Raw genomic sequence first — 24,558 nt, forward strand, 5'->3', positions numbered from 1 at the left:
AAATTTCAACAGTTACTGTAGGAAGTTGCAAGATGGAAGATAAGATTCTTCAATAAAATGTTGCCCTAAGATATAATCTAGTTTCCTTGGTAATGTGTTAACCGGGGGCTTCTTGTTCAATCTTCTGCATTCAGTTTGTCACAGCAAACAAGTGTCAACATATTCCATATTCTCATTGTTTACCAGTTTCATGATATGTTTGCATTTATTTTTCTTCCATAGGTACTAAAGCTTGGGCTACTTTTGATTGCGAAGATAGTTCCATTTTGCTGATCAACCAAGAAGCTTCTCGCATAACTGAAATAGGTGTCATTCTAAGGTAAGAGAAGGTGATGGGTCAAGTCGTGGGATAGAGATGGATGATGATGTAGAAGACAAATATCATGGTCATGGTGCACAAGAAATGGAAATAATAAGAAATAGCATTACTCAAAGTTTGATGAGTACGCGTAATAACGTGAACATTTGAATATGTTATGATATTTTTTGTGTTTACTTGATGCGAACTAGAAACCAATTGTTATTAATGTTACTAATATATTTGTATAAGTTATTTTTAAAATTGTTCAATATTAATCATATGGTCACCATAATTTATAAAAATTGAAAGTTGACAAAAATGAATAAGGACATAATAAAGATTAAAAATAATAACAAAAGCATTTGATCAACATTGTATTACCAAAGTTTGTAGGCTTTTTGGCCCCCAATCATCTAAAAAAAAAAACATTGTATTACCAAACAATCAAGGAAAAATAATCTGTCATGTCCAATTTGGTCATTCCACAAACAAAAAGCACAAGTCAAAGCACAAGTCAATTTGAGTTTACCAAACACTTTGCCATTGACTGCACTTAAAAAAAGCTAGTTTACCAAACACTCAGCTGCTTTGCTTTTCAGCTACCTTTTCTCATAAATAAGCAGAAGCTAGCTTTTCTGAAAAGCACAGCCATACCAAACACACCCTATGCCATAGATTTCAAAGCCAGGCCTCCATATATCACCGGATTAGAGCTTCTGCGATGTTTCGGAGCATGATATTCTATAATTCCTCATTTTTCACCGGTTATAATCTGGACTGATGGAGAAGCATATTGGATTCGTTCCAAATGGGAAGGCAAAACCGGAGAATTAAATTAATGGTCGAGCAATCATTCAGTAACCAACTCTTAATCTAATACTAGCCCATGTGTCCCGCAATGACGCCAACCGAAAGCATGATACACGAGTACAGCCACAACTAATTTTTTTTTTTATTGGCTCAATTATAGATTCGTCGGTCCCTGTTGTTCACATAGAAAGAAAACAATTGGGTCAATTAATTCCAAAGTTCAACACCAAAAAACAAGCAATACCATTATAGATCTTTCTACGGGACCCATGGAAATCCTTATCTTTTATGCATGATCACTCATAACAATACGCAAAATCACTAGTAATTTCCAGATTTCGCTGGAATAGTCCCATCTTCTGGACGCCCCATTTTGAAGATTATAGCCAAGGCAAGACATGAATCATCTAATGTCATAAGCAAAGGAATAATAATATCTCTGGGTTGCTTTCTGTATCATAATCACCAGGAAGCTTCGCGCCAGTTCCCCTGACCATTCTTGGCCACATTATTCAGTCTTTACCTGGTACGAACACGCACATCCGTACAAGAAACTTAAAAACATGACCCTGCGACCACCTCCACTCGTGTGCATATATAATATATATACATATATACCGCAACCCCTCTAAAACCATATATATAACCAGATAACCTAATCAAACCATCCTACACCTAACGTACTTTCCCAACTCTCTATTTTATGTGCATGTTGTTCAGCTAGTCTCTTTAACTTCAAACTGAGCCTAGTATGTCTCCCCTGAGCAGCAATGATTTAGAGCGAATTTTCGAGAAGCTTGACAAGAACGGAGATGGCCAAGTGAGTGTCGAGGAGCTCAACTGGCTCCTCGAGAGAATTGGGGTCGAGTTCAGCCTGCAGGAGATCGAGTCCCTGGTGGGCAAACCGAGCCTCGACTGGAATGACTTCTTGTTCTTCTACAGGTCCATATCTACGCCGGATAGTAATGACGGCGACAATGGCCATGGAGATGGTAGCGCCAATGATCATGACGATGAGAGTGATCTTGTGAAGGCGTTCGATGTGTTCGACATAAACGGCGACGGCTTCATTTCTTGTGAGGAGCTTGAGAGCGTTCTGAGGAGATTAGGAGTAATGGAAGAGAATAGTAGCCGTGACTGCAGATCCATGATTCACGTGTACGACACCAATTTGGACGGGCTACTTGATTTCGAGGAATTCAAACACATGATGTTGCATAATACCATTTCTTAGTTAACATTTACTTTGATTTCCAGGAATTCAAACACATATATTTTTCAATATATGTATTACTAGAGCCATTTTTTGGTTTAAAATATATATTGTGCCTTGAGTAACTTGTGCAGGTAGCGCTTACTTACAATTGTTTTTACTTGGAAGGCTCTACGAGTTTAAAAATTATTTTGGTTGTTGGATTGTGTCTATCAGCTTGTAATTTGAATATTTAAAGTAATCCACAAGTAGTCATGATTGAAACAAGAAATAAAGGAAATGAGGTATTGATGTCTTTATAAAATTAAGAAATAAAAGATTGATGAGTCACATGTAACGACTTCATTAGAAAAAAAGTATCTAATTTTTCAAGATTAAATAGAGAAATTCACCTATTCTCGAATCTTAAAATGCGTTCTCGGGTTTTTTTAAAGAATTCTAGTTTCCCCACTAGGCCATGACATTTCTACAAGAAGCGAAGGTAATTAACGTATGATTTCTTTATAAAATTATAAGGTAACAAAGTAAAATCTTAAAAGAAAATTAAAAGAACACTTGTGGGATAGCTTATAATGAGGACCTTATAATAATTAAGGACCAAGTGATGACTTTTGAATGAACGGTTGGATGACATGCATGTTAAAATGTTAAAATATCAACTATCTAACCGTTCATTCAAAATTATCACTTGCACTTTATTAATTATAAGGTCCTCATTACTCTCCTGAACACTTACTATAGTGTCAAACTATATGTTGATAGATAGTTAGTATCCCGTTCTTTTTCCCACCATTTCCTAGGGCTCTTAAAAGAACTCTGGCTAGTTACCATGTTAGGACGTGCTATTTCCACCGAGAAGCGAAGGTAATTATGTTTTAATTTTTTGAAGAAGTTAAAAAGAATTATAATAAAAGACAGTGTGATGAATATTTCGTCACGTAAAGAGTTTTCCTAATTATTTTGGCTTCAATTTTAGAGTAAACAAAAAAAGTGAACCTGTTTCCGACTCTTAGAATGCGTTATTTTAGCTCTAAAGAATTTTACCCACATTTAAAAAGAAAACAATAAAAAAAAACTAGTCAATGCATTTGGCTGTGCTATTTAGGGCACATACAACATAAATTTCGTCAAAAAAAAAAAGAGTATCCCAATTTACTTTTTTTTTTGTTATCAATTTTATACTAGAATTCAAAATGAATTTTGAGAACATTCGTCGTTGTGAAATAATTTGACTTTGACAATTATACCAAGACTAACTATCTATCTCCATATCAAGTTTAAAATTAAGAGTCTTTGGCTTGGAGTAACTTAATTCCTTATAAGATTAATTATACCATTGACTCTACATGGTAAGACTTGTACGGTTGGACCTCAGAGGAAAGTCCTACGAAAATACGAAATTCCCACGTAATTATATGGGCGTTTGACTGTATTTGGAGTCTGCATGGTGCTTCTTTTTGTAAAGGGTTTCATGGCTTGACAAAATGGAATTGCTTGGGATTTTTTTTCCCTTTTCTTTTAAATTGGCTGATATGAGTAGGAGAACGTTATGCTTGAAATCGTCCAAATATTAAACTTATATAAATGCTCGTCTAAGTTTAAAGATAGAAATAATGCCTGAACTGCCATCAAAGTTCACGGCAAATCCAACTTATTCTAGTCCTCCTATAGCTAGTAGTAAATTGTAATATATTTGTCTCGTGTGGTAGACCAAGGAAAGAGAACGTGGTAATGCACGTGTATACTTTTCCTATATTCTCAAGGATCGAGGTGGAGAAATTGTAAAACCAAGGATATGAACATGGACTAGGCGATGATGTAGCTTATATGGTCGGAACTTTTTATTGTGTTTTTACTTTTTAGTTCTCATCAAAGAACACCCTTAGCGATCGGTGCCTACAATGTTGCTCTTTAAGATTGGGCCATGGACCATGGTTGACTTCTCCTATTCTTTAAACTGGATTAGGCAATATTAGTCTCTAGTTGTAGTTTTCGCGCAAGGTGACTACTCTCCACAAAGGAAGAGGATCACTACCCGTCCCTCCATTTTAATATTTTATTAAGAAATAAAAATGAAGATACAAGACATAGAGAGAGGTGGACAATTATCAAAACCTCTCAAAGAAAAGCAAAACAAATTAAAGTACAATCTATGAAGAACTCTAGCTAGAGAAACGTAAATGGTTGCACTTAGTTTAAGATTTTGTGGTTACATTGGAGAGAAGCGAATCCCTAAGTCCTAACTTATCCTATCCTAACCGAGATTTAACCTTCCCTCATCACTTAAGTTAATTTCAGGGCGGCTCTGGGCATAGGTCCACTAAGGAATTAAAGCTAATTTCACTTAACCTTCCCTCATCATTTTAAGGGGCTCCAAACACAATTGCTGCCTCCCTTTCTCATATTGTTTCACGTGTTTGGCTGTAGTTTTCATTTGCTACGCCTATGTCTTCAATCTGTTTTGAGGGATTTGATTGTGGTTGGGGCTCTGTTCGATTAGTGCCTTAGTGGTGAAGTGAAGGAATAGGAAAATGAATCCTGATTATTAGTTTGATTCAATTCTGATGATATATAAGTAGATGAATGGGAAAGAAATTTGTTTTTCAAAGTTTTGCGTTTGAGTTTATAAATTCTATGGCCTCGTTTATGTGATTAGCTTCATGTTCACTTGCACTTTTTCGGGTTGATTTTTCTTGAAAACCTATAAGATTTTGAATTGTTGTTCTTATTTTTCTTCACCTACTGCAATATGAATTTTGAGAACATTCAGGGTTGTGAAAAGATTTTACTTTAACAATTCCACCAAGGCTATATATCTATCTCCATCACAAGTTTAGAATTAACTTGATTCCTCGTAAGATTATTCCATTGACTCTACATGGTAAGACTTGTACGGTTGGACCTCGGAGGGAAGTCCTATGAAATTCCCACATAATTATGTGGGCGCCCATATAATATTTTCGAAGTTTGTTTATGCTTCTTTTTGTAAAGGGTTTCATGGTTTGACAAAATGTAATTGCTTAGAAAACAGGAAAAGTCTTTTTTTGTTTTCTTTCTTTTTTTAATTTGGCTCGTACTAGTAGGAGAACTTTATGCTTGAAAATGTCCAATCCAAACTTTAAATTTATATAAATGGGGGGAGGATCCAGTGTACCGAAGGTTGAACTTTATGCTTATAATTGAACTGTGATCAAGGTTCACGGCAATTCCAACTTCTAATCCTCCTATTACTAGTTGTAATATATTTGTTTCCTATGGTAGACACAACGAAAGAGAACGTGGTCATGTGTATACTTTTCCTATATTCTCATTTCTCAAAGATAGAAGGCGGAGAAGTTGTAAAACTGAGGATATGAACATCGGCTAGGTGATGATGTAGCTTACATGAACGGAATTTTTTATTGTGTTTTTAGTACTCATCAAGAACACCTTAGCAATGGGTGCCTACAATGTTGCTCTTCAAGATTGGGCCATGGATCGTGGTTGACTTCTCTCCTTCTTTAACATTGGGTTAGGCGATATTAGTCCATCGTTAGTAGTTGTTGGTGACGAAAAATTATGTAGAGGAGTTTGACTCACCAATGAATGCGAACTGTAGCTGGAGCTGACCGAGAATGATTTAGAAGCTTCATTCGAGCGTTGATCTAGAGTTTGACAGTCGGCTCGAGAAAAAAGGGGGGGGGGGGGTACCTACAGAAAACCCTCCGATGCTTAAGTCAGTACGTTTTTTAGTAGTGGAGTAGAGAGAATTGAAATTTGATGGATTACCTCGATGTTGAGCCGCCTATTTATAGGTGCATTTTGGCGTGGGCTGCTGACTTGAGTAGCAAGCCACCATTAAGGCCGTATTCACACCTGCAATAACCACCATTTTTTGGCGGCAATGATTGTCGTGTTTGAATGTTGCATTGACTCATGCATTTACGGTTGTAATAACAACTGCATTTACCGCCACCACCACTTCTCTTTAATTGCCCTGTTTAAGGCTTGAAATATCAATCACTCCCATAGTAGTCTTCGTGTAAGGCACCTACCCTCTAAAGAAGTACAGATGAAGAAGATCACTATATCCGGAAATCTACTGCCCATCCCTCCATTTTAATGAAAATACAAGAAATGAAAACGTAGACAACAACCAAAACCTCTTCGAAAAAAGCAAAACAAATTAAAGGACAATCTATGAATAACTCTAACTAAAGAAACATAAATGGGTGCCCTTAGCTTATGATTTTTTGATTATATTGGAGAAAAGCGAATCCCTGACTTATCTTATCCTTATCGAGTCTGTAACCTTCCCTCATCACTTTATCTAATTTCAAGGACTGCATTCTTTGTCAATTTTGCTGCATTCATAATGCCATTATACTGATTTGTTTCTAATTTTAATTCAAAAGTTGATCGATATTGTAACAAGTGGTACAAGTCTCAAAAGAACACTGTGCTCAGAAGTTATTATATGGTTCGATTTGTACGGACCAACTCACCATAGTTTGAGACTCTAGACTAATCAAAGTCACAGTCTTTCTACCTTTTCTTCTTCCGTACGCATGTATCGATGGTTCTAATGGGCTGTCACAAGATTTATGACATTTTGATATTGCGAGTGTAAGACCATGGAATTTATGAGTCTGGGCTAAAGTAAAGCAAAGTTTGGGTCTTATCCTAACTTGTTATATTTGTCTTTGAACTCTCTTTTCCCTATTGTCGCAACAGCAATATATAATATGATGAATTTATATACAATATTTTTTTCTTTTCTTTTCTTTAATCTTTTTTAACTCTAACTTTTGGTGAGTTCAACCCCAACTAGAGTTTAGATTGGTACTATACATTCCCGCAAGGACTGACTCATAATTTGATTGGATTTCAACTCTTAGCTTCAAAGAAAACAAAAGACCGAACTCAAACACAGTCTGAATCGTGGATCCGAATATAAGCACCAGAGGGAGTAATTACAATAATGCCTTTAGGCTCTACTACTAGTGACTTTCCACGATAATTACCTACCCAATGTAGGTTAATTTTCAAGCAGTAATTTTCTAAACAAATTTCCATTCATGAAAATTAAAAGGGCATTCACAACTAAACAAGGGAGTTTGGCCGTAAACCCCACCATAAACCCAACCACCAGACCAAAACAGAGCAAAAGATAGAGACACATTGTCCCAAACTCCCAATAAGATGCCCCGGAAAGACTCAAAAGTAAAAGAGAAAGACAAAGAACCAAGAAAAAAACCTCTACCAACCTCAATGCAGTTGCCGCTGTACCCTAACAAAACCACCCCTCAAGAACTCAACTTGACAACCAATCACGTTTTATCCAAAGTTTCCACAATTAGAAACAAAGCCCCCAACGATTTATTACATCACACCTTTGGCGTCCACGGAGCCAAACCTCTCTCTCTTCACTAATACTCACACAGTTAAAAATCCGAAAACCCGAAAGTCAAAATCTTCGCCACCTGAAAATCGGAATCGGAATGATGAAGGCCCTCGCGGCCACCGCGGCGGAGATCGTGAAGAACCCGACGTTCATCAAAATTACAGCTATTGCCATCGCCTCCTTCACCCTCTTCGTCCTCGCCAACCACTACTCCGCTTCCTACTCTCCCTTCTCCTCCTCCACCTCCACCGCCACCGCCACAACCTCTCTCGCATCTCCGGCGCCGGAATCCTCTCCACCGACACCTCCCGCCTCTCCTCCACCGCCGCCGCCGCCTTCACCGCCTCCGCCTCCACCCCCGGAGGTGGAGAGGATGGGGATAGTGGACGAGAACGGCGCGATGTCGGAGGAGTTCAAGGTCGGCGAGTTCGACGCGACCCTGGCCGAGGAGCTGAAGAATGCGAGCGGAGGAGTGAAGGATGGGAGTGGCGGTGACGGCAATGGCGGTGGTGTTAGGGTTAAGATTGACAAGTTTGGGGTGTGTGATCAGAAATTCACTGATTATATACCGTGTTTGGACAATGTGGATGAGATTAAGAAGCTGAACTCGACTGAGAGAGGTGAAAAGTTTGAAAGGCATTGTCCTGGAGAAGGCAAGAGGCTGAATTGCTTGGTGCCGAGGCCGAAAGGGTATCAGATTCGAATTCCTTGGCCTCAGAGCAGAGATGAGGTAATTCGGATTGCAAAACTTGTGAAATTTTGATTTTCGGGTTTTCGTTGAAGTTTTGCTTTGTTGAATTGGTTTGCGTTTTGCTTGTAAGTTTGTTTACAGCTTAATTAGGTAAGTAAATTGTGGCACTGGAACTACTTGATTTGCTGTAGTGTGCTAGTTCTACATGTACATTATGCTACTGTGTTTACTTGGTTTGAGAAAGAATGAGTGTTCTTTTTGGCTAACATGAGATGAAATAATAGGTGTGGTTCAGTAATGTACCCCATACAAGACTTGTCGAAGACAAAGGTGGTCAAAATTGGATAGCGATTAAGAAAGATAAATTTGTGTTTCCTGGAGGTGGAACACAGTTTATTCATGGGGCAAATGAGTACTTGGATCAGATTTCTCAGGTTAGCCACTTCAACGATTCTCGTTTGAGTGTTTGAATATGTTCTTTACATGATATTGATTTACCATCTCTCGGATTGAGTGAGCAGATGATTCCTGAAATTGCATTTGGCCGCAAGACCCGAGTAGCGTTAGATGTTGGTTGTGGAGTAGCGAGTTTTGGTGCCTTTTTGATGCAACGGAATGTGACCACTCTGTCAGTAGCGCCAAAAGATGTCCATGAGAACCAGATCCAGTTTGCACTAGAGCGTGGTGTGCCTGCTATGGTGGCAGTGTTTGCAACTCACCGCTTGTTGTATCCAAGCCAGGCTTTTGACTTGATCCACTGTTCAAGATGTAGAATTAATTGGACTCGTGATGGTAATCTCTCTCTATTGTACATCCTATAGAAAATTCTTGTTTATTTTATAGCTTTAAAGATCTCATATTAATTTAATGGTGTATCTGAAGTGCGTATCATTCATAGAACTGATTCTCTGAGTTTCTATCTAATACGGTTTTTTGTAACTTCTTTTGTTAATTGTTGATAAAAGCTCGTTGAATCTAAGAATCCTTTTTCTTATGATTATGTGATGTAGACGGAATTTGGCTTCTCGAGGTTGACAGGTTGCTGAGAGCAGGAGGATATTTTGTTTGGGCAGCGCAGCCTGTTTATAAACATGAAGAAGCCCTACAAGTACAATGGAAAGGTAGCTCATCGTGTAATGTTTTATTCTTTTCGTAGCTACCAACTGTATCTTTCTGTACTCATTGAAGTGCTCGAATCTAATATTCTTTATAATTTAACAAGAAACTAATATGATTATATTCTTACTATTGGAGGACTAAGATCAGGGTTTGTTTATCTATTAACAGAAATGGAGGACCTGACTACACGCATTTGCTGGGAACTTATAAAGAAGGAAGGGATGATTGCCATATGGAGGAAACCTTTGAACAACAGCTGCTATCTTAGTCGTGATGTCGAAGTGCAGCCTCCATTATGTGATTCCAATGATGATCCAGACAATGTTTGGTATGTCATACTTCAAAGTTTAAAGTTCTTGGTTGACTAGCACTCTTCAAATGACATGCATTTAATTGCATGTCATTATACAACTGAAAGTCAAGTTCTTTGTACTCATTTTGATGGATTGTCTATGCTGTTGAGTAGGACCTTGGCCTGCAGATTTGGTGAAGTTGTTGGGTAATTAGGAGATAGTTGATTTGCTGGGAACTTGATTTTGCATTTCATCAGAAATTTTACAGTTTTGATACTATGTGCACCCACCCACACTCACACACAAAGCTAACAAATTTAACAATAATCTTGTAATAATGATTTTTTTAGTTGGCAATTCTATATGCTCTTTCAAAATCTGAAATCTCAAAAAGAAGATCACGATTCATTAAGCCTTGCTATGGTGGTTTTTAACCATCATAACCCTTGGTTATACTTTTTGCAGGTATGTTGGTTTGAAGGCATGCATCACTCGGTTACCTGAAAATGGTTATGGAGCAAATGTTTCTTTGTGGCCTGCAAGGCTTCAGGATCCACCAGACAGACTCCAGAGCATACGATTAGATGCCTATATATCTAGAAAAGAAATCTTCACGGCTGAGGCAAAGTACTGGAATGAAATATTAACAGGTTATGTTGGTGCTTACCATTGGAAAGAGTTAAACTTTAGAAACATAATGGACATGAGGGCTGGATATGGAGGGTATGCTCTTCACCATTAAAACGGCCATAAAGGCTGTTGCTAATTTGATTGTTCTTTCAACTACAAAAATATATGTTGAAATCATTTTGAGGTTTTGACCTTGGCAGGTTTGCAGCAGCATTGCATGACCACGGGCTAGATTGTTGGGTAATGAATGTTGTTCCTGTTTCTGGGTTCAACACCTTACCAGTTATTTATGACCGTGGACTTATCGGAGTAATGCATGACTGGTACGGGCAATGCACCTTCTGCTTTCTGATCTTGACTTGCAGTTTTCTTTTAGCATAGCTCGGAGCATATGTTAACATAAGTTGGTTTTGCATCTTTGTTGAGTAACATTTTTAAGGCTAATAGAAAAGGAAGTTATGAAAACTGCAATAAAAAACTGCTTATTTTCCCTGTCATGATGGTCAAATTTATGTTTTCCAGGTGTGAGCCATTTGACACTTATCCAAGAACATATGACTTACTGCACGCAGCGGGTCTCTTCTCTATCGAGCAAAAGAGGTATACATATTTCCCATTTGATTAATTTATAGGTGGACCTTCATATAATGCAGATTGCAGAGTACACTGGTTTTGTACTAATCTGAACTTCTTAATCACAGGTGTAATATCTCAACCATCATTCTTGAAATGGACCGAATGTTAAGGCCTGGGGGACGCGTTTATATACGTGACTCTGTGTCTGTAATCGGTGAGCTTCACGAACTTGCAAATGCAGTTGGATGGGTGCCTGCACTACACGATACAGGAGAAGGACCCCATGCAAGCTGGAAGATCTTAATGGGTGACAAGCGTTTGTGACAATATGATTGAGTGCAAAGAAACTGAGGTCTTTTTCTGCAAAAAAGGAATCGAAGTCTCTCACCGCAAGAAAGAAGCCAGCGCAACTGACTTATTGCACATTTTATGTTGTATAATCTGAGCATTAGCTTGCACAATCACTTTTGTTGTTTTTGAAAGGAAGAATCCAAATGCACATAATAGGTGGTCAAAGACTCAGATGTGCATAAATTAACACTCAGACGATGATATTGTAAGTCTTATATCACAACACAAGACATGCCTCACAGTACAATCTTCACACCTAATTTATATTAAGATTTAAGAGTTAAGCCGGATCAAATTTAGACATAATCTAGATCACTAAAGGCATCACGGAGGGGGGGCTTAACTGCAGGACCTACTCGTGCAGAAGAATCCTTTTGGGCTGCAGTATTGATCTGTTTCGACAGATAAGCCTCGTAGACTTCCACCACGAGTCGTGGATCTTTCTCCACCAGCTCCATGTACTCCTCCCGCGTAGTAAGCTTGTCCATGTTGTCTGTGATCAAAGTCAAGGCTGCATCAACTATATGCTTGGCATTGTGCTGGTGTGCAAAGGTGTAGCTCAATATTGAGTTGTCCCAGTTCAGCTTGGACACCAAGAACTTCTCGCAGTAGTCCTTGAGATGCTGCACCTGGTACTTTTCGGCCAATATTAGGAGGTCGCAGGCCATTTCCTCATCGAGGCATATCTCAGCTGTGTACAGGTAGTTGACAAAGGCACGAAGGGCATCATAGGACACATCACCGATCTTGATTGTGCCACTCAGGCTTTCCTCCATCTGATTCTCAAGCATAGCTCTGAACACCGGGGAACGACTCGCCTGATTATTAAGCATCAACATGTTCATAGGAAGTCCAAAACACATGAACAAAACAGGATCATGTGACCTACTCAAACAGAAATTTGTTCATAGAATCACAGCACTCTATATAATCAAACAAGTTTTGCCTAATGCCTAATGAAACTAAAAAATTTCGGATTCATGGAAAAACCGGGAATTGATTATGGGTTCTTGAATCTACATTCCTAACAAACAACAATGATTATCTTCGACAACTCTTTCATCAAGACAAAAGATGGAACACAATGTGAGTGCAAAAAACCCAAGAAAACAGCTCAACCCACAAAGGGGACTGATGAATGAAGAAATAGGCGAAATGGGTACTGACCAAAACGGCCTTATGGGCCGGAACGGGGACGGAGAGCCCTGCGGCGGAGGGATCCTGGGAGGCAACCAAAACGACGTCCGAGAAGGAGATGGGTTGGGAGCGAGTGGAGAACTTGAGGAAGGCGACCTTGGCCTTGAGGTCGTCGATCTCGCGCTTGAGCTCCTCCTCGGTCTCGTTGGCCTCCTCGTAGCACTCCTTGCACGTGCCGGCGTCACGTGCGTCGTAGTTCTCCAGGCAAGATATGCACTTCATCTTCCCCACTGATGATGATGCCGCCTGTCTTGTCGTCATCGGCAGGCAGCTCTCCCCTAAACTGGCGACCTGCTTATACCTTTGTCGTTGCTTGCTTCAACGTGTTTATGTATTTACAATTAATTCTACACTACTATAATTCTATTTTCTTTCAACAGTTTTCACTTTACTCTTTGATGAGCATCAAAATTTATTCGTGAGATTTGAAGCTATAAACCTTAATGGTGTTAATTATTTTAAAATAATTAAATATGTTAGTCTTGCAGCTTTTTATAACTCGTCATTAATATTTGATTTGTGTATTTTTTAATCTCTTCGAGATTTCTCTTCATGTCATTAGGTGAGTTCTCAAAATGGTATCGTCTCAAACTTAAGACTTAAGAGTATGCCCAACATGAACAATTCTTTCTTTAATCTCGATATATTTAATGAGGAGCGTCCAATCATGAAATTACCAGCTCGGGATTTGGTTGCTGAACACCCACTATGATGATGATGATGCTCTCCTTCCTTGTACGGTGGAAATTGGTTTTCACTGTGGTTTGGAGTTCATGAGTTGTGCTATTTCTTTTGTCGCTAAACACTTAGGGATGATGCCAATGTTTTCACTGCCTCGTATAGTGGGTGTTTCTCTTATCCTCTTATTCGATTTGTTGTAATTCTTTTTGAAGTTAAGCCATTACCGCCCTTGTTTTAATGGATACTAACAATTATTCAATTCTAATTTTGAACACGAGTTTTACAAATTAAGATGATACATGTAAGATGGATATTGATACACAATCCTTAGACAAAGGAGGTCAAATTCCACAAAAATGAAAAACGTATCAAAGTTCAGCAAATGTTGGAAGTATATGTACTCATGTAACATGAGAAACAGACAAAAACAATTGGTTTAATTTAGCTCGAATTTAGCTCGTTTGGCAAAATAAACCCATTGTCAAAAAAGTAAACAAAATTGTGCCCTACATCCAAACTCCAAGTAAATACATAAAGACTAAATGTTCAACAAATTTTGAAGGACAATATTTGGCTAACCATATTCCTAACCAACGCCAATGAGAATTAAATGCCTGTCCTTTTTATTATATAAACGACAGAGATGGAGAACGGGTGAAGGAGAAGCTGCATCTCTCATTTCCCAATAATAGACAATAGAGACTATACAAACCATGTCTAACCTTATGTTTTGAGAAGTTCCGACAAAGTTGATCGGTGGAAAAACCCATAATCAAGAGTTAAAGAAGAGCTGTGATTTAGAGGAAGAAGAGAAGGGACCTGAATTAGGATATAATAAAATAAAATAAGGGGATGAAATTTGCACACCCTTAATTGCAAATGACACACCCTTTCATTTTTTTAATACTATTTCATCTTACAACTTTTTACACTTCCTAAAATACCCTAAAATCAGTTTTTTTTTTGGGTCCTCTCTCTCTCTCTCATCTCCAAAACCATGACAATCTTCTCTCTTTCTTCTCCATGTACGAGGCTGAAGAGTGAGCGTACAGAGAGCTTCATTGGAAGGATGAAGAAATCGTTGAGAGGGTTTGTGGGTGTTGCTAAATGTGGCCAGAAATAGAGCATGCAGATCTTGAAGGTCTGTGGATTGGGACCATTTTGGGTTACTGTAGATTTCGTCATTTCTAGGAAGTGAGGTTTTAAGTCTTGAAGATGGATTTGTGAGATGGGTCAGGAGATTTGCATATGGGTTTGTGGGATTTGGTTAAGAAAGTGAGATTCTTTTCATGTGGGGGGAGTGCAGATCAGAGGAGGGCTATGAGATGAAAATGGGAGTGGAATCTGGGGGTGGGATTTGGTTGAGAAATGGGAATTTAGTGATACAATGGAGGGAAGATTGGAGAGGTAGGCAAGTAGTGCTAGAGGGTATTGGGGGTTTGGAGCATAAAGCAGCCATTGAGGAGCTGAACTTTAACATCAAGGTATGCACCTGGTCCATAAATCACATCACAATTCAATTCCCATATATTCATTCCAACCATCAAACTCACAGGAAATAATCGAACATCAAATTCACCACCCAAAACAACCCGTTCACATAATTCCACCATTCAATATATTTTGGGCAAACAACCAATTCACAACCAAGAATTGACCAAAGAACATTTATGTTTTAGAATTCCAAATTTTACCTTCAACGATCAAATGACAGAACCCAATCATAATCCAATTTCATCCATTTGACTAAAAGCAAAGTACCCATTTACAAGTTGCTCTGTGCACAACGAGCAGAGGGAATTCCAAACTTTGGGTACCATTCACTTCATCGTTTCTGCAGTCCAAGTGTCCAACCAACTCAACATCAACAGCCCATCATGCAACAGCAACCACAATTCACCAAGACTAAGGATAACGTAACTCACCTAGGCTCAATTTCAAAACACGGTACTTCCCGGAATTTCGACGGTGAAAAACGGAGGAGCAGATGTACACCAACCCAGCAGCTTCGAAAACTCAGCTCTAGTCGAGGTTGACACGTCTACAGGTGCAGGCAAGACGGAAAATGAACCCAGAAGATCTAGAACAACCGCCGGTGTCGAAAATCACGGCGGAGCATAAACCAACCCAGAATCGAAAATTACCTCCACGAGACGACAATCTCTCATGAACTGGGTGACCAACCCCATGATGAAACCTAGGGGAGGTGAAAGGGAGGAGGGCTTTGAGAGCTTTGAAAGTTTGGTTTGGCGTGTCTTGGAGAGTGGAGGGTGGGGGTGCAATATGCAGTGATGTCCGATCTCTGCCAGAAGATTCACAGAGGATTGTCGTGGTTTTGGAGAAGAGAGAGAGAGGACCAAAAAAAAAAAATCTAACTTTAGGGTATTTTAGGAAGTGTAAAAAATTGTGAGATGGAATAATATTAAAAAAATGAAAGGGTGTGCCATTTGTAATTAGGGGTGTGCAAATTTCACCCCCCTAAAATAAAGGACAAGTATTTAGTTTTCATTGGATTAGAAATGTGGTCAGCCAAGTATTGTCCAATTTTGAGAGCATATGTCATGTAAGAAAAGGTGAGTATGACGACTAAAACTAATAAAAAATTTAAATTAATTCACATAAATAGATAACAAATTTGGAGGCGTGACTTTCATTTCACAAAAACAAAAAAAATCTGTTAATAAAAAAAGAAAAAGAAAAAAAAAAAACGGTTTCTACCGAGAAAACGAAAAAGAAAAAAGTCTGACTTGCGAGTTGCGAGTCGTAGTAGCGCCTCTGTGTTTGTCCAATTTAAAAAAAAATCCCAGGAAGTATTTTTTACTGAACAGAACAAGGTCCGCTCCACAACCACAACCACAACCGCAACCGCAACTCCCTTCTCAGATTCCAAAGTCTCCATTCTTCGCGGCCTCTGCACTCTTGTCTCTCAGGTCAGATTTCCTCTCTTCCTCTCTCTCCTCTTCAATTCTTCCCTAATTTGTTTACTCTCTGCGTCTGTTTGGATTCCAAGAACTTGTACCAACTTGAAACAAAAACCAAATATTGAATCTTGAATTTGACCTAGGGCTAACCTATTGCGTCTCAGAATGGAGTTAAAGACTTTGTTACAGTGTTGGCTTTAGTTGAATTTCACGTTTCCCGAGGTCACCTCGAGCAAACATGCCAAAAGATTTTGGCTTTTCTTTGTTTTTTGTGGTTAATTCAATTTTCTTGGCTGCCAAACTGTAATGGTTTTGCTATGGGGATTTGAATGTGATTGTTATATGGTGTGTTTGTTTTGGTGGGTTTTGTTTAAAAGTTGTTGGGTGCTAAAAAGATTGGAACTTCAGGTGGTGGCTCTGAAACCCTAATTTTGGCTGCTGTGAAGTTTGGGGGAGAATTGGGGTTTTTTTCTTTTCTTTTTTCTTTTTGTGATGGAATTTGAAGAAGGAAAAAGCAATGGTGATAGCATGGAGTTCACTAGGGCGGCTCAATGTTCCAAGAATGAAGCCAATGGTTTTGAATTTGCGATATGTAATGATGTTGCCAAGAGCAGCTCCTCAGGGGCAAGTGAGGGTATTCGGACTTACAAGAGGCGGAGGCGTGAGAGGTGGAGTTGGGACAGCAAATCACAGGAAGATGGGAGAGCTAATGGGGAATCTTGGAGTCAAATGGTGGACCAGGTACCCTCTCTGGTTCTCTTCCTCTCTGCCTAAATATGTATGCATGTAAGGTATTCCGCAATGTTACGCTATTGGCTCACGTCCCTGATAATGATATTAGGTTAACAGTTGATTGAATTTTGATATAAATACATCTGAGCGATGTTATTATTTAGACTGAAGAACCAGCTTATAAATAACCACTTATACAAAACTAAGGAAAATTGAAACACCACTCACATAATTTGCACAATCAATTTTGGGTCCTAATCCAAAAGAATGAAGATTTTTCAAGCCAGAATTATGAACAAAATAGCTTAACCATCATTTATTCATAAGTGCATCTGAGAGTTCATCACACTAGTTTTAGGATGGCTTTTATTATAACCTCTAATGATGGAGTTGATACTCTTGGTACTTTGTGGGCCAATAGCTAAACTAGTTAATACTGATTATCGAAATGAGGATGAGCTCTAATTTAGGTGATGAGAGTCTTACATAACGTACCTCATTGTGCTTCATTGAATGATAAAAGATAAACATATTCTATCTCCATCCCTTCAATCCTCATATTTCTTTTGGATGATAACCTTTTATCTTAGTTTTTCTCATCAACCTGTGCTTGATTTCTTGAAGCGTCTAAAGCAACCGGTGGGCCCGGTTATACACAACACCTCTTCTGAGCAAGTCCATCTTCGAATAAATAGTTCTGATGATTGCTCAGGGAGACAGTGGAGAAATGCCGTACTGGAGCACATGTGTCAGTCAATAAGTGATGATGAAGGTGGTGTACAGGTGTGCATCAGAGAAGCCCTGGGCCATCTTCGACAGATTGATCATACAGTGCCTAAGGTTTGTGCTGCACCAAGAATCCATGTTTAGATAATTGATTTTTAGCAGATTCTGTGGAAATTTGACATTTTTATTCAACTTCCAATACAATCAAATCATTAAGTTAATTGTAAATGTTTCCATTTGGTCATTGATTTGCAGGAATTTGGTGAAGATAATGAGGATCGGCACAAGTGTTTTCTGCCAGTACGGTCAGTCTGGAATGGACCTCATAATGTAGCCAGTGGGCAGGAGGATGTTATATCTAATGGCTCTTCAAGTAAATCAAAGCATCATACAGTCACTTCGACGTGCCAACATGCTTTTTTCAATATCTTAGTCTCAGAGAAGTTTGCTTTATTGTGCAAGCTGCTGTTACAAAATTTTCAAGGAATCAAGGCTGACAGCATTTTTGACCTTAAACACATAAACTCAAGGATGAAAAGTGGAGTTTATGAAGATTCACCGTTGCTCTTCTCAAAGGATATGCAACAGGCAAGTTAGATACTTTTATGCTAAATTGTAGTAATCATGATGTTTATCATTCAACCAATAGATTGTAATTGTGGCTAGTATATGATGCGGATCTGATATAGATGTAATGTCAAGATTTTTGATGTTTTAAGTAGTGTTACTGTGAACATTGAACATTTTTTGAAAGATATATTATTGCACATGGAATATCGTTTTGGTAATGATCATGAACGGTGGTGTCAATTGTGAGAATGCACTTGATTATCTAGCTGTAGGTGAAGGTATTGATTCTTACTTTTCTTTTAAACATAATGGTTCTCTGAATTCCGTTAATATGCATTTTGTAAAAACAGTCGGTTCATTAACCTGCTCTTCAAGGCATATCACGCTGATGGAGTGAATTTTTCAGCACTACAGTTGTACGTTTTTAAAGTCCTTTTGGGAAAGCACTTGTGTACTATACTTTGGTCAAAAGGTGACATTGGATAATGAAAAGATGTGGAGGTATGAAAGGTTTTCTTTAGTCAAGGAAAATGTTTCCTTGGGAAGTCTCAACACTTACATATTCCCCAATATTCTGTAAGCTTGAAGGTTCTTGGACTTTACATTCCTGCTTTAAATTTCATGGGGAAACATATTTGTGGTGTTGCAAAGTTTATTTGTGGATGTATGCGCAATATGTGAGGTTGAGGCCTGGTATATTTACCTCAACACAGGTGAATATGTTTGAAGCTTTTAGTGGCTTTCCTTTTAGCAGACTGCATTTTTCTCTTCTCCCATGCTTGTATCGTCATTTATGGTCCTCATTGGGTCTATTCTTTTCTTTTTGACATGTTAGTGCATGTGAGTGGCATACTCCTGTATCACAGTCCCACTGTTGTACTCCTTATTTTTGAAAGTCTGAGTTGCCTTGTGATATTCTGCCTTTGTGTTAGATATACTGGCAAGAATATGTGTGATTTAAGTTTTGTAGCTAAAACATTTTTGCTTCTGAATTTCTTACTAGGAATTGGTTAATGGGCATGCATGTTACAAATTTACATGGAGCTCTAGACTGTGCTACCAGTCTGTTCATGTAAAAGTCCCTGAAATGAATTTTAATTTCTGTCGTTTTATATATTCTGAACCTCAGTATTTTTTTAGGTATGGAGAAAGCTTCAAGGGGTTGGTACGGAATTGATTTCCCTTGCAAAAAGCCTCTCGGACATGTCAAGGAGTTGCAAGGACCAGGTTAGATGATTCAGTTGTACATGTTGGTATTGGTATCCATTCCAACTTCCAAGTATCTGAAGATTTACTTCAATAAGCAGTTATCTTCACTCTACCTGTTCTCTGAACAAATTCTTATATCTGTCATCCCAGGTCGGAGGTTCAGGCTACAGCACGTTTGAAGTTGGGAAAAATGAGGTAAAAGAGTTTCTACTTTCAACCTTGAATTGAGTGTAACTAAATCTCAGATATCTAAACTCCTGATTGTATGGAGCACTTGGTACCTTGGAATGCATATAGAAAAGATTTCCAGAAAATTCTAAGTCTTTGCAGTACATGCACAAAACCGATTGATAAAACTTCTTTTTTTTTTTTTTTTTTTTTTTTTTTTCTGTATGCCTATCTATCTTTCGCACATTCTTCTCACTTCTGAAAAATTCAGTTTAATTTTGGGTATGTGAAAATGTTGATTTGACTTGTCTGGATTATGGTAATGATATGAAGTTGCCTGACAATCAAAGAATTCTAAAATCATTTTTGGTGGTTTGTGTCAGTATTCTAATAAATTTCTGGATAACAGAATACCTATTAAGTGCATCTTAGTTACATGCTTAAGATTCTAATTTAGGATTGATCGTGCTGGTTGTTAGGAATATTCTAAACTTTGTCACTTTAAAACAGTTCCACACCTTGGAATCTGACTCTTATCCTAAACTGGAGCAGACAGAGGATTGTGGTGTATACACAGTATACACTTGCAGGCACTGTGGAGACAAGGCAAATGGGAGTGATTGTCTAGTATGTGATTCATGTGAGGAGATGTACCATGTATCTTGCATTCAGCCTGCTGTCAAAGGCATTCCTACAAAAAGTTGGTATTGTGCAAGTTGCACTGCTTGTGGTATTGCATCACCGCATGAGAATTGTGAAGTGTGTGAAAGGCTGATTGCCAGCAAAAGTCTAGTTGATGGAGTTGGCGGTGAAAATGTTCCTACAAATGAGGAAACAGTCGAGTTGGGAGATAACTCAAATTATAGTACAGATGATGGAATTCAACTATCTGAAGATAACGGCGACTTGAACCTTTGCAAAGTTTGTGGAGTTGTGGTAGTAAAGGGTGAGACAGTGAAAATATGTGGTCATCCATACTGCATGAACAAGTACTACCATGTGAGGTGTCTGACGGCAGGGCAGTTGAAGCTGTATGGTCCACGTTGGTACTGCCCTTCTTGTCTATGCAGAGCTTGTCTCACCGATAAAGATGATGATAAGATTGTTCTTTGTGATGGCTGCGACCATGCGTACCATATCTATTGCTTGAACCCACCACTCTGTTCCATTCCAAAAGGAAAATGGTTTTGCAGAAAATGTGATGCAACAATTCAGATGATACGCAGAGCAAAAAGGGCTTATCAAAAAAATGAAAAGCAACAGGATAAGAAAAGTGAAGGATCAATTAAGTGGAATGAAAAAGTTGATGATGGAGAATCAGAACAAGGTAGGGGGGGAATGGATGTGCTTCTGCATGCAGTCAAGACTCTAGATCATGAAAAGAAAATGGCTGCTACTGAGATAATGAGAAACTTTCAGGACAGACAGAATTTGTAGCGATTTAGACTTTGATTTTGATACACTGGAAGGCTAAGAATTTCTGTTTTGGTCTGTTGTTTGAGGGGGATATTCCAAGTGAAAGATTTGATGACGGGGAATGAGAAAAATGTAGAGAGGCTTTTAAAGCAAGGTATCTGCGACAACTGCCTGGCATGGATGCTTTTCTAGTTGCAGTCAAGACTCTAGATCATGAAAGGAGATGAAGTGTTAACAACATGAAATTTCCAGGACTGACTACTTTTTCTGTGAGTAACGATTTTGATATTGTAGTTATATTACTCTAGACTAAGAATTTTCTTTTTTGCTGCCTTGTTTTGGGGGATATTTTTGTAGATTGTGAACTTTGTTAGATTCTGCTGACTTTGGATACATAACACAGCGAAAGACATGATTCTAAAGGCTGTATATGTTGCTTGCTCCTTGCTAAAGTGCACGATTTGAGAAAAGGACATAGCAATTGGGTAGAATGACCATTTTCAGAACCACCATTGAACACACTGGTGGTTTGTAACGTTGTACTGTGTAAGTAGTTACTTTAGAAGGGGTATCTGAAAGTAGTTCTTACTTGTGTTGTGAAACAGTTCTTCAAAGTGATAGACACTTGACAATGAATTCTGATTCTTAATCATATATTTCCTGTCTTCTGTTATCATCATTTTACATGCTTGAATCTTGTTTCTGTTCAGCAAAGGATGGCAGATATTATGATTTGAAGATAATCAATTTTATATAATTGCCAATTTGATTGAATACATTTTCTGTGGATACGTGTATTATTATTATTATTTCTACAGTATGGTACTACATTTTTTTTTTTTTTTTTTGGGAATATATAGTACTACATGAATTGAGGACATTAGTATAACGGACACTGATTGCTTCAGCAAAACAGCATCTACTAGATGATCCTAACTATACAAAGAAGAAGCTTCAATTTGATCATGTGTGGCCTATTCTCAAGGATGCTGAAAAATGGACCGATAATGGTAGAAGTTCAACTAAACCACGACAAAAAAATTACTCAAGTGAAGGATATGAATCAACGTCTCGCACATCACAATCGTCAGGTACATTACCATTTGATGTCGATTTGAATGCAGATGAAGACGAACAAGAGCTGTTTAGTGATGAACTTGCCTCACCTCATCGGCCTATTGGTGTAAAGAAAGCAAAGCTGAAAAGGAAAGAGTTGAATGAGAAGACTAAGATTGCTCAACAAGTGAAAGAATCCAACCAAGAACTGAAGAAGTTACTTGAAAAAAGCTTGTTGGAGAGAAATGCTTTTTCCTCTAAGCATGAGGAATGTGCATCTCAAAAATTAGCTATTCAACGTCAACATGAGGAGAGCAAGATCATGCTTACTAGTTTGGATTCAATTACATATCCAGAAGGACGTGATTACTTACGAATGAAAAAAAACTGAAATAATAGAGAGAAGAGCTCGTGAGTCCCAACTACAACAATCACCTACAACATTTGGCTATGGTAATTTTGGATATGGACAACACTATGGAGGAGGAAGTGGTGGATATGGACAGCATTATGGAGGAACAGCTGGATATGGTGAAATTCCTCATTATGGAGGAAGTGGTGGATCTGGAACAAGTGGTGCACATGCAGGAGTGCAGCAATTCTGTGGTAGCAGTGGATCCAATACACATGGTGGATATGGAGGAATGCAGAACATGGAGGAAGTAATGATAGTCTACTGGAATACTAACTGTGGTGATTAATAGTTTTATTTATATTTATATTATCATTTTGTTATTTTGTTTTATGTAAGTGTGTGTGGTACTTTTTCGGAGCTCAGAGCTAGTCTCCGAGAAGATTTTGAAGAGGCCATTATTTAATATTGTAATTTTCAAAATTTTATAATATATTATCTCTTATAAAAACATAATTCATGATTATGTATTAAAATAATTTAGCCCAAATATATTCAATATTACGCTCAAATGAAAGATCTAAATGTGAACTTCACAATGGTATAGTTTTTATTATTGAAAAATTTTTAGAAATAAAATTTCACGAGAAAAGGAAATTGTGATTAAAACCGAAAAAGGACACAAATGGAATAAAAATTCTGTAAGTTGAATGAAGAGGGGTAAAAGAGGAATAAAAGAATTAAACAATAAAATATTATATAGAGATGGCTTACCTGATTGCAAGCCATATATGACTTGGACTATAAACCATACGGCAAAAAATTTTCTTGGGAATTGTAGAATGCCTTACCATGGGAGAGAGTAATAGGCTATTTATGCCTTTATAGTTTATACCATACGGTGGCAGATAGTCTTATGGTTTGATTGTTTGATGATAGAAGGATAATGATATGGGTTTCATGGGTTTGATGATAGAAGGATATGGGAAAGTGAACAAAAGCATGGAACCCCTTGCCTATATACATTCAATGATTCAATTAATTTAGACTTTTCAATGCTGTTGATTCATTAATTGTTGCCACTTGCCACTCATTCTGTAACATGACTAACATGTTAGGAAGATGATAAGTACAAAATGATAGTTGCAATGGTCAGTAAACATGTTACTTGCTGCCTCTAAATGCCATAACATTTAAGTAAACAAGATTGCAACATTTACAATTCCTTGCATTATGCTAATTTGTGAATTGTGATAAATTGTGTATTTTTCAGGAACCATCAGTGATGGAGGATGTTGATGATGAAGATGAAGACCCTGAGGATGTTGTCCAAGTTGAATGAAGTTGATAGTGTTTGATTGTTGTGTTAACCTTTTGTTTGAACCTTTAGATTGATAATGTTTGATTGTGATAAACTAGTACTTTGTTTATGTTGCATAATTTTTTTCTTCTAATTATATTATATTATATATATATATATATATATATATTTGACGGATCCTTCTCGTACCCGTATCCAATTACATTTAAGATTTGCCGTATCCACGGATCCGACCGTATCGTATCCGGATACTCGTACCCATACCGGTGCTTCTTAGATGGGATGAAATCCTTCATTATCCTAATCCACTTTGTGCACATTCCATCATCATTTGAGCTTAAGGGCTTTACATTCTCCATATTAATACCTTGTTAAGTATTAAAGAATCTCCCCATGCTAATGTTTTTCTTTTGGACAACTTCTTGTTACTGGCTTTGATGGTGAACTAATTAATTGAAACTTTCACTTCTAGACCATATTCATTGCTTCAGCAACCCATCAACCTTTGATATGTTTATTCACTGGAAGAAAATTGAAGTCACTGAATTATTTGTTTTCTGCTTTAGTTTCAATTATTTCTCCTTTCATGTGGGCAGTCCCCATCATTTTCTATTGACTTTCTTGCTTGCTGAGCAGTTGGGTTTAGTGTCTTATGTTTACATGTCTGAATATTAGATCTTTGTTTGATTGTTGTCTAATTATCATGAGTGAAAACAATACACCGCTGTTAATAATATATTTTATCTTCCAAATTAATTGGCGGTTGTACATACCTCCAACAATATGGAGTATTTACTACATCACCAAGCATAAGTAACACCCTCTTTGAGACACCCACAAGC

The 24,558-nt window shown here is 37.9% G+C and overlaps 5 protein-coding genes across 8 annotated transcripts; 4 read left to right on the plus strand and 1 right to left on the minus strand.

Moving 5' to 3' along the window:
• The first annotated feature begins 1,689 nt into the window (after window positions 1-1,689).
• On the plus strand, window positions 1,690-2,449 carry LOC112173763 (probable calcium-binding protein CML44). The gene has a single exon (XM_024311446.2). It carries the CDS (start codon window positions 1,863-1,865, stop codon window positions 2,343-2,345), a length of 483 nt encoding a protein of 160 aa, XP_024167214.1. The 5' UTR covers window positions 1,690-1,862; the 3' UTR covers window positions 2,346-2,449.
• A 5,170-nt stretch (window positions 2,450-7,619) lies between these two features.
• LOC112171970 (probable methyltransferase PMT10) lies at window positions 7,620-11,606 on the plus strand. Its single transcript, XM_024309104.2, has 9 exons — window positions 7,620-8,437; window positions 8,683-8,832; window positions 8,920-9,190; window positions 9,409-9,519; window positions 9,686-9,845; window positions 10,276-10,533; window positions 10,641-10,763; window positions 10,963-11,040; window positions 11,142-11,606. The coding sequence occupies exons 1-9, from the start codon at window positions 7,805-7,807 to the stop codon at window positions 11,338-11,340; spliced, it is 1,983 nt and encodes a 660-aa protein (XP_024164872.1). The 5' UTR covers window positions 7,620-7,804; the 3' UTR covers window positions 11,341-11,606.
• Window positions 11,523-12,898, minus strand: LOC112171971 (BTB/POZ domain-containing protein At4g08455). Its single transcript, XM_024309105.2, has 2 exons — window positions 12,535-12,898; window positions 11,523-12,185 (listed from the first exon to the last, which is right to left on the minus strand). Exons 1-2 carry the CDS (start codon window positions 12,823-12,825, stop codon window positions 11,664-11,666), a joined length of 813 nt encoding a protein of 270 aa, XP_024164873.1. The 5' UTR covers window positions 12,826-12,898; the 3' UTR covers window positions 11,523-11,663.
• Window positions 12,899-16,027: 3,129 nt separating this feature from the next.
• Window positions 16,028-21,671, plus strand: LOC112172206 (PHD finger protein EHD3). Of its 4 annotated transcripts, none has more exons than XM_040508912.1 (7): window positions 16,028-16,175; window positions 16,544-16,907; window positions 17,523-17,738; window positions 17,880-18,212; window positions 19,335-19,421; window positions 19,554-19,598; window positions 20,082-21,671. In XM_040508912.1, exons 2-7 carry the CDS (start codon window positions 16,659-16,661, stop codon window positions 21,006-21,008), a joined length of 1,857 nt encoding a protein of 618 aa, XP_040364846.1. In that variant the 5' UTR covers window positions 16,028-16,175; window positions 16,544-16,658; the 3' UTR covers window positions 21,009-21,671. The 4 variants fall into 4 exon arrangements, with proteins under 4 accessions (XP_040364846.1, XP_040364844.1, XP_040364845.1 ...); XM_040508910.1 differs by having other exon boundaries at window positions 16,036-16,175; window positions 16,575-16,952; window positions 17,489-17,738; XM_040508911.1 differs by having other exon boundaries at window positions 16,036-16,175; window positions 16,575-16,952; window positions 17,489-17,738; window positions 20,124-21,671.
• A 208-nt stretch (window positions 21,672-21,879) lies between these two features.
• Window positions 21,880-23,162, plus strand: LOC112171662 (keratin, type II cytoskeletal 1-like; the record flags this gene model as incomplete). Its single annotated transcript, XM_024308809.2, is given in 2 exon segments — window positions 21,880-22,416; window positions 22,418-23,162. Coding segments are annotated over 2 exon segments (864 nt in total), but the record flags the coding sequence as incomplete, so codon positions are not given.
• Window positions 23,163-24,558: the final 1,396 nt, after the last annotated feature.

The sequence above is a fragment of the Rosa chinensis genome, chromosome 6 (genome assembly GCF_002994745.2).
Source record: "Rosa chinensis cultivar Old Blush chromosome 6, RchiOBHm-V2, whole genome shotgun sequence".
Lineage (NCBI taxonomy): Eukaryota > Viridiplantae > Streptophyta > Magnoliopsida > Rosales > Rosaceae > Rosa > Rosa chinensis.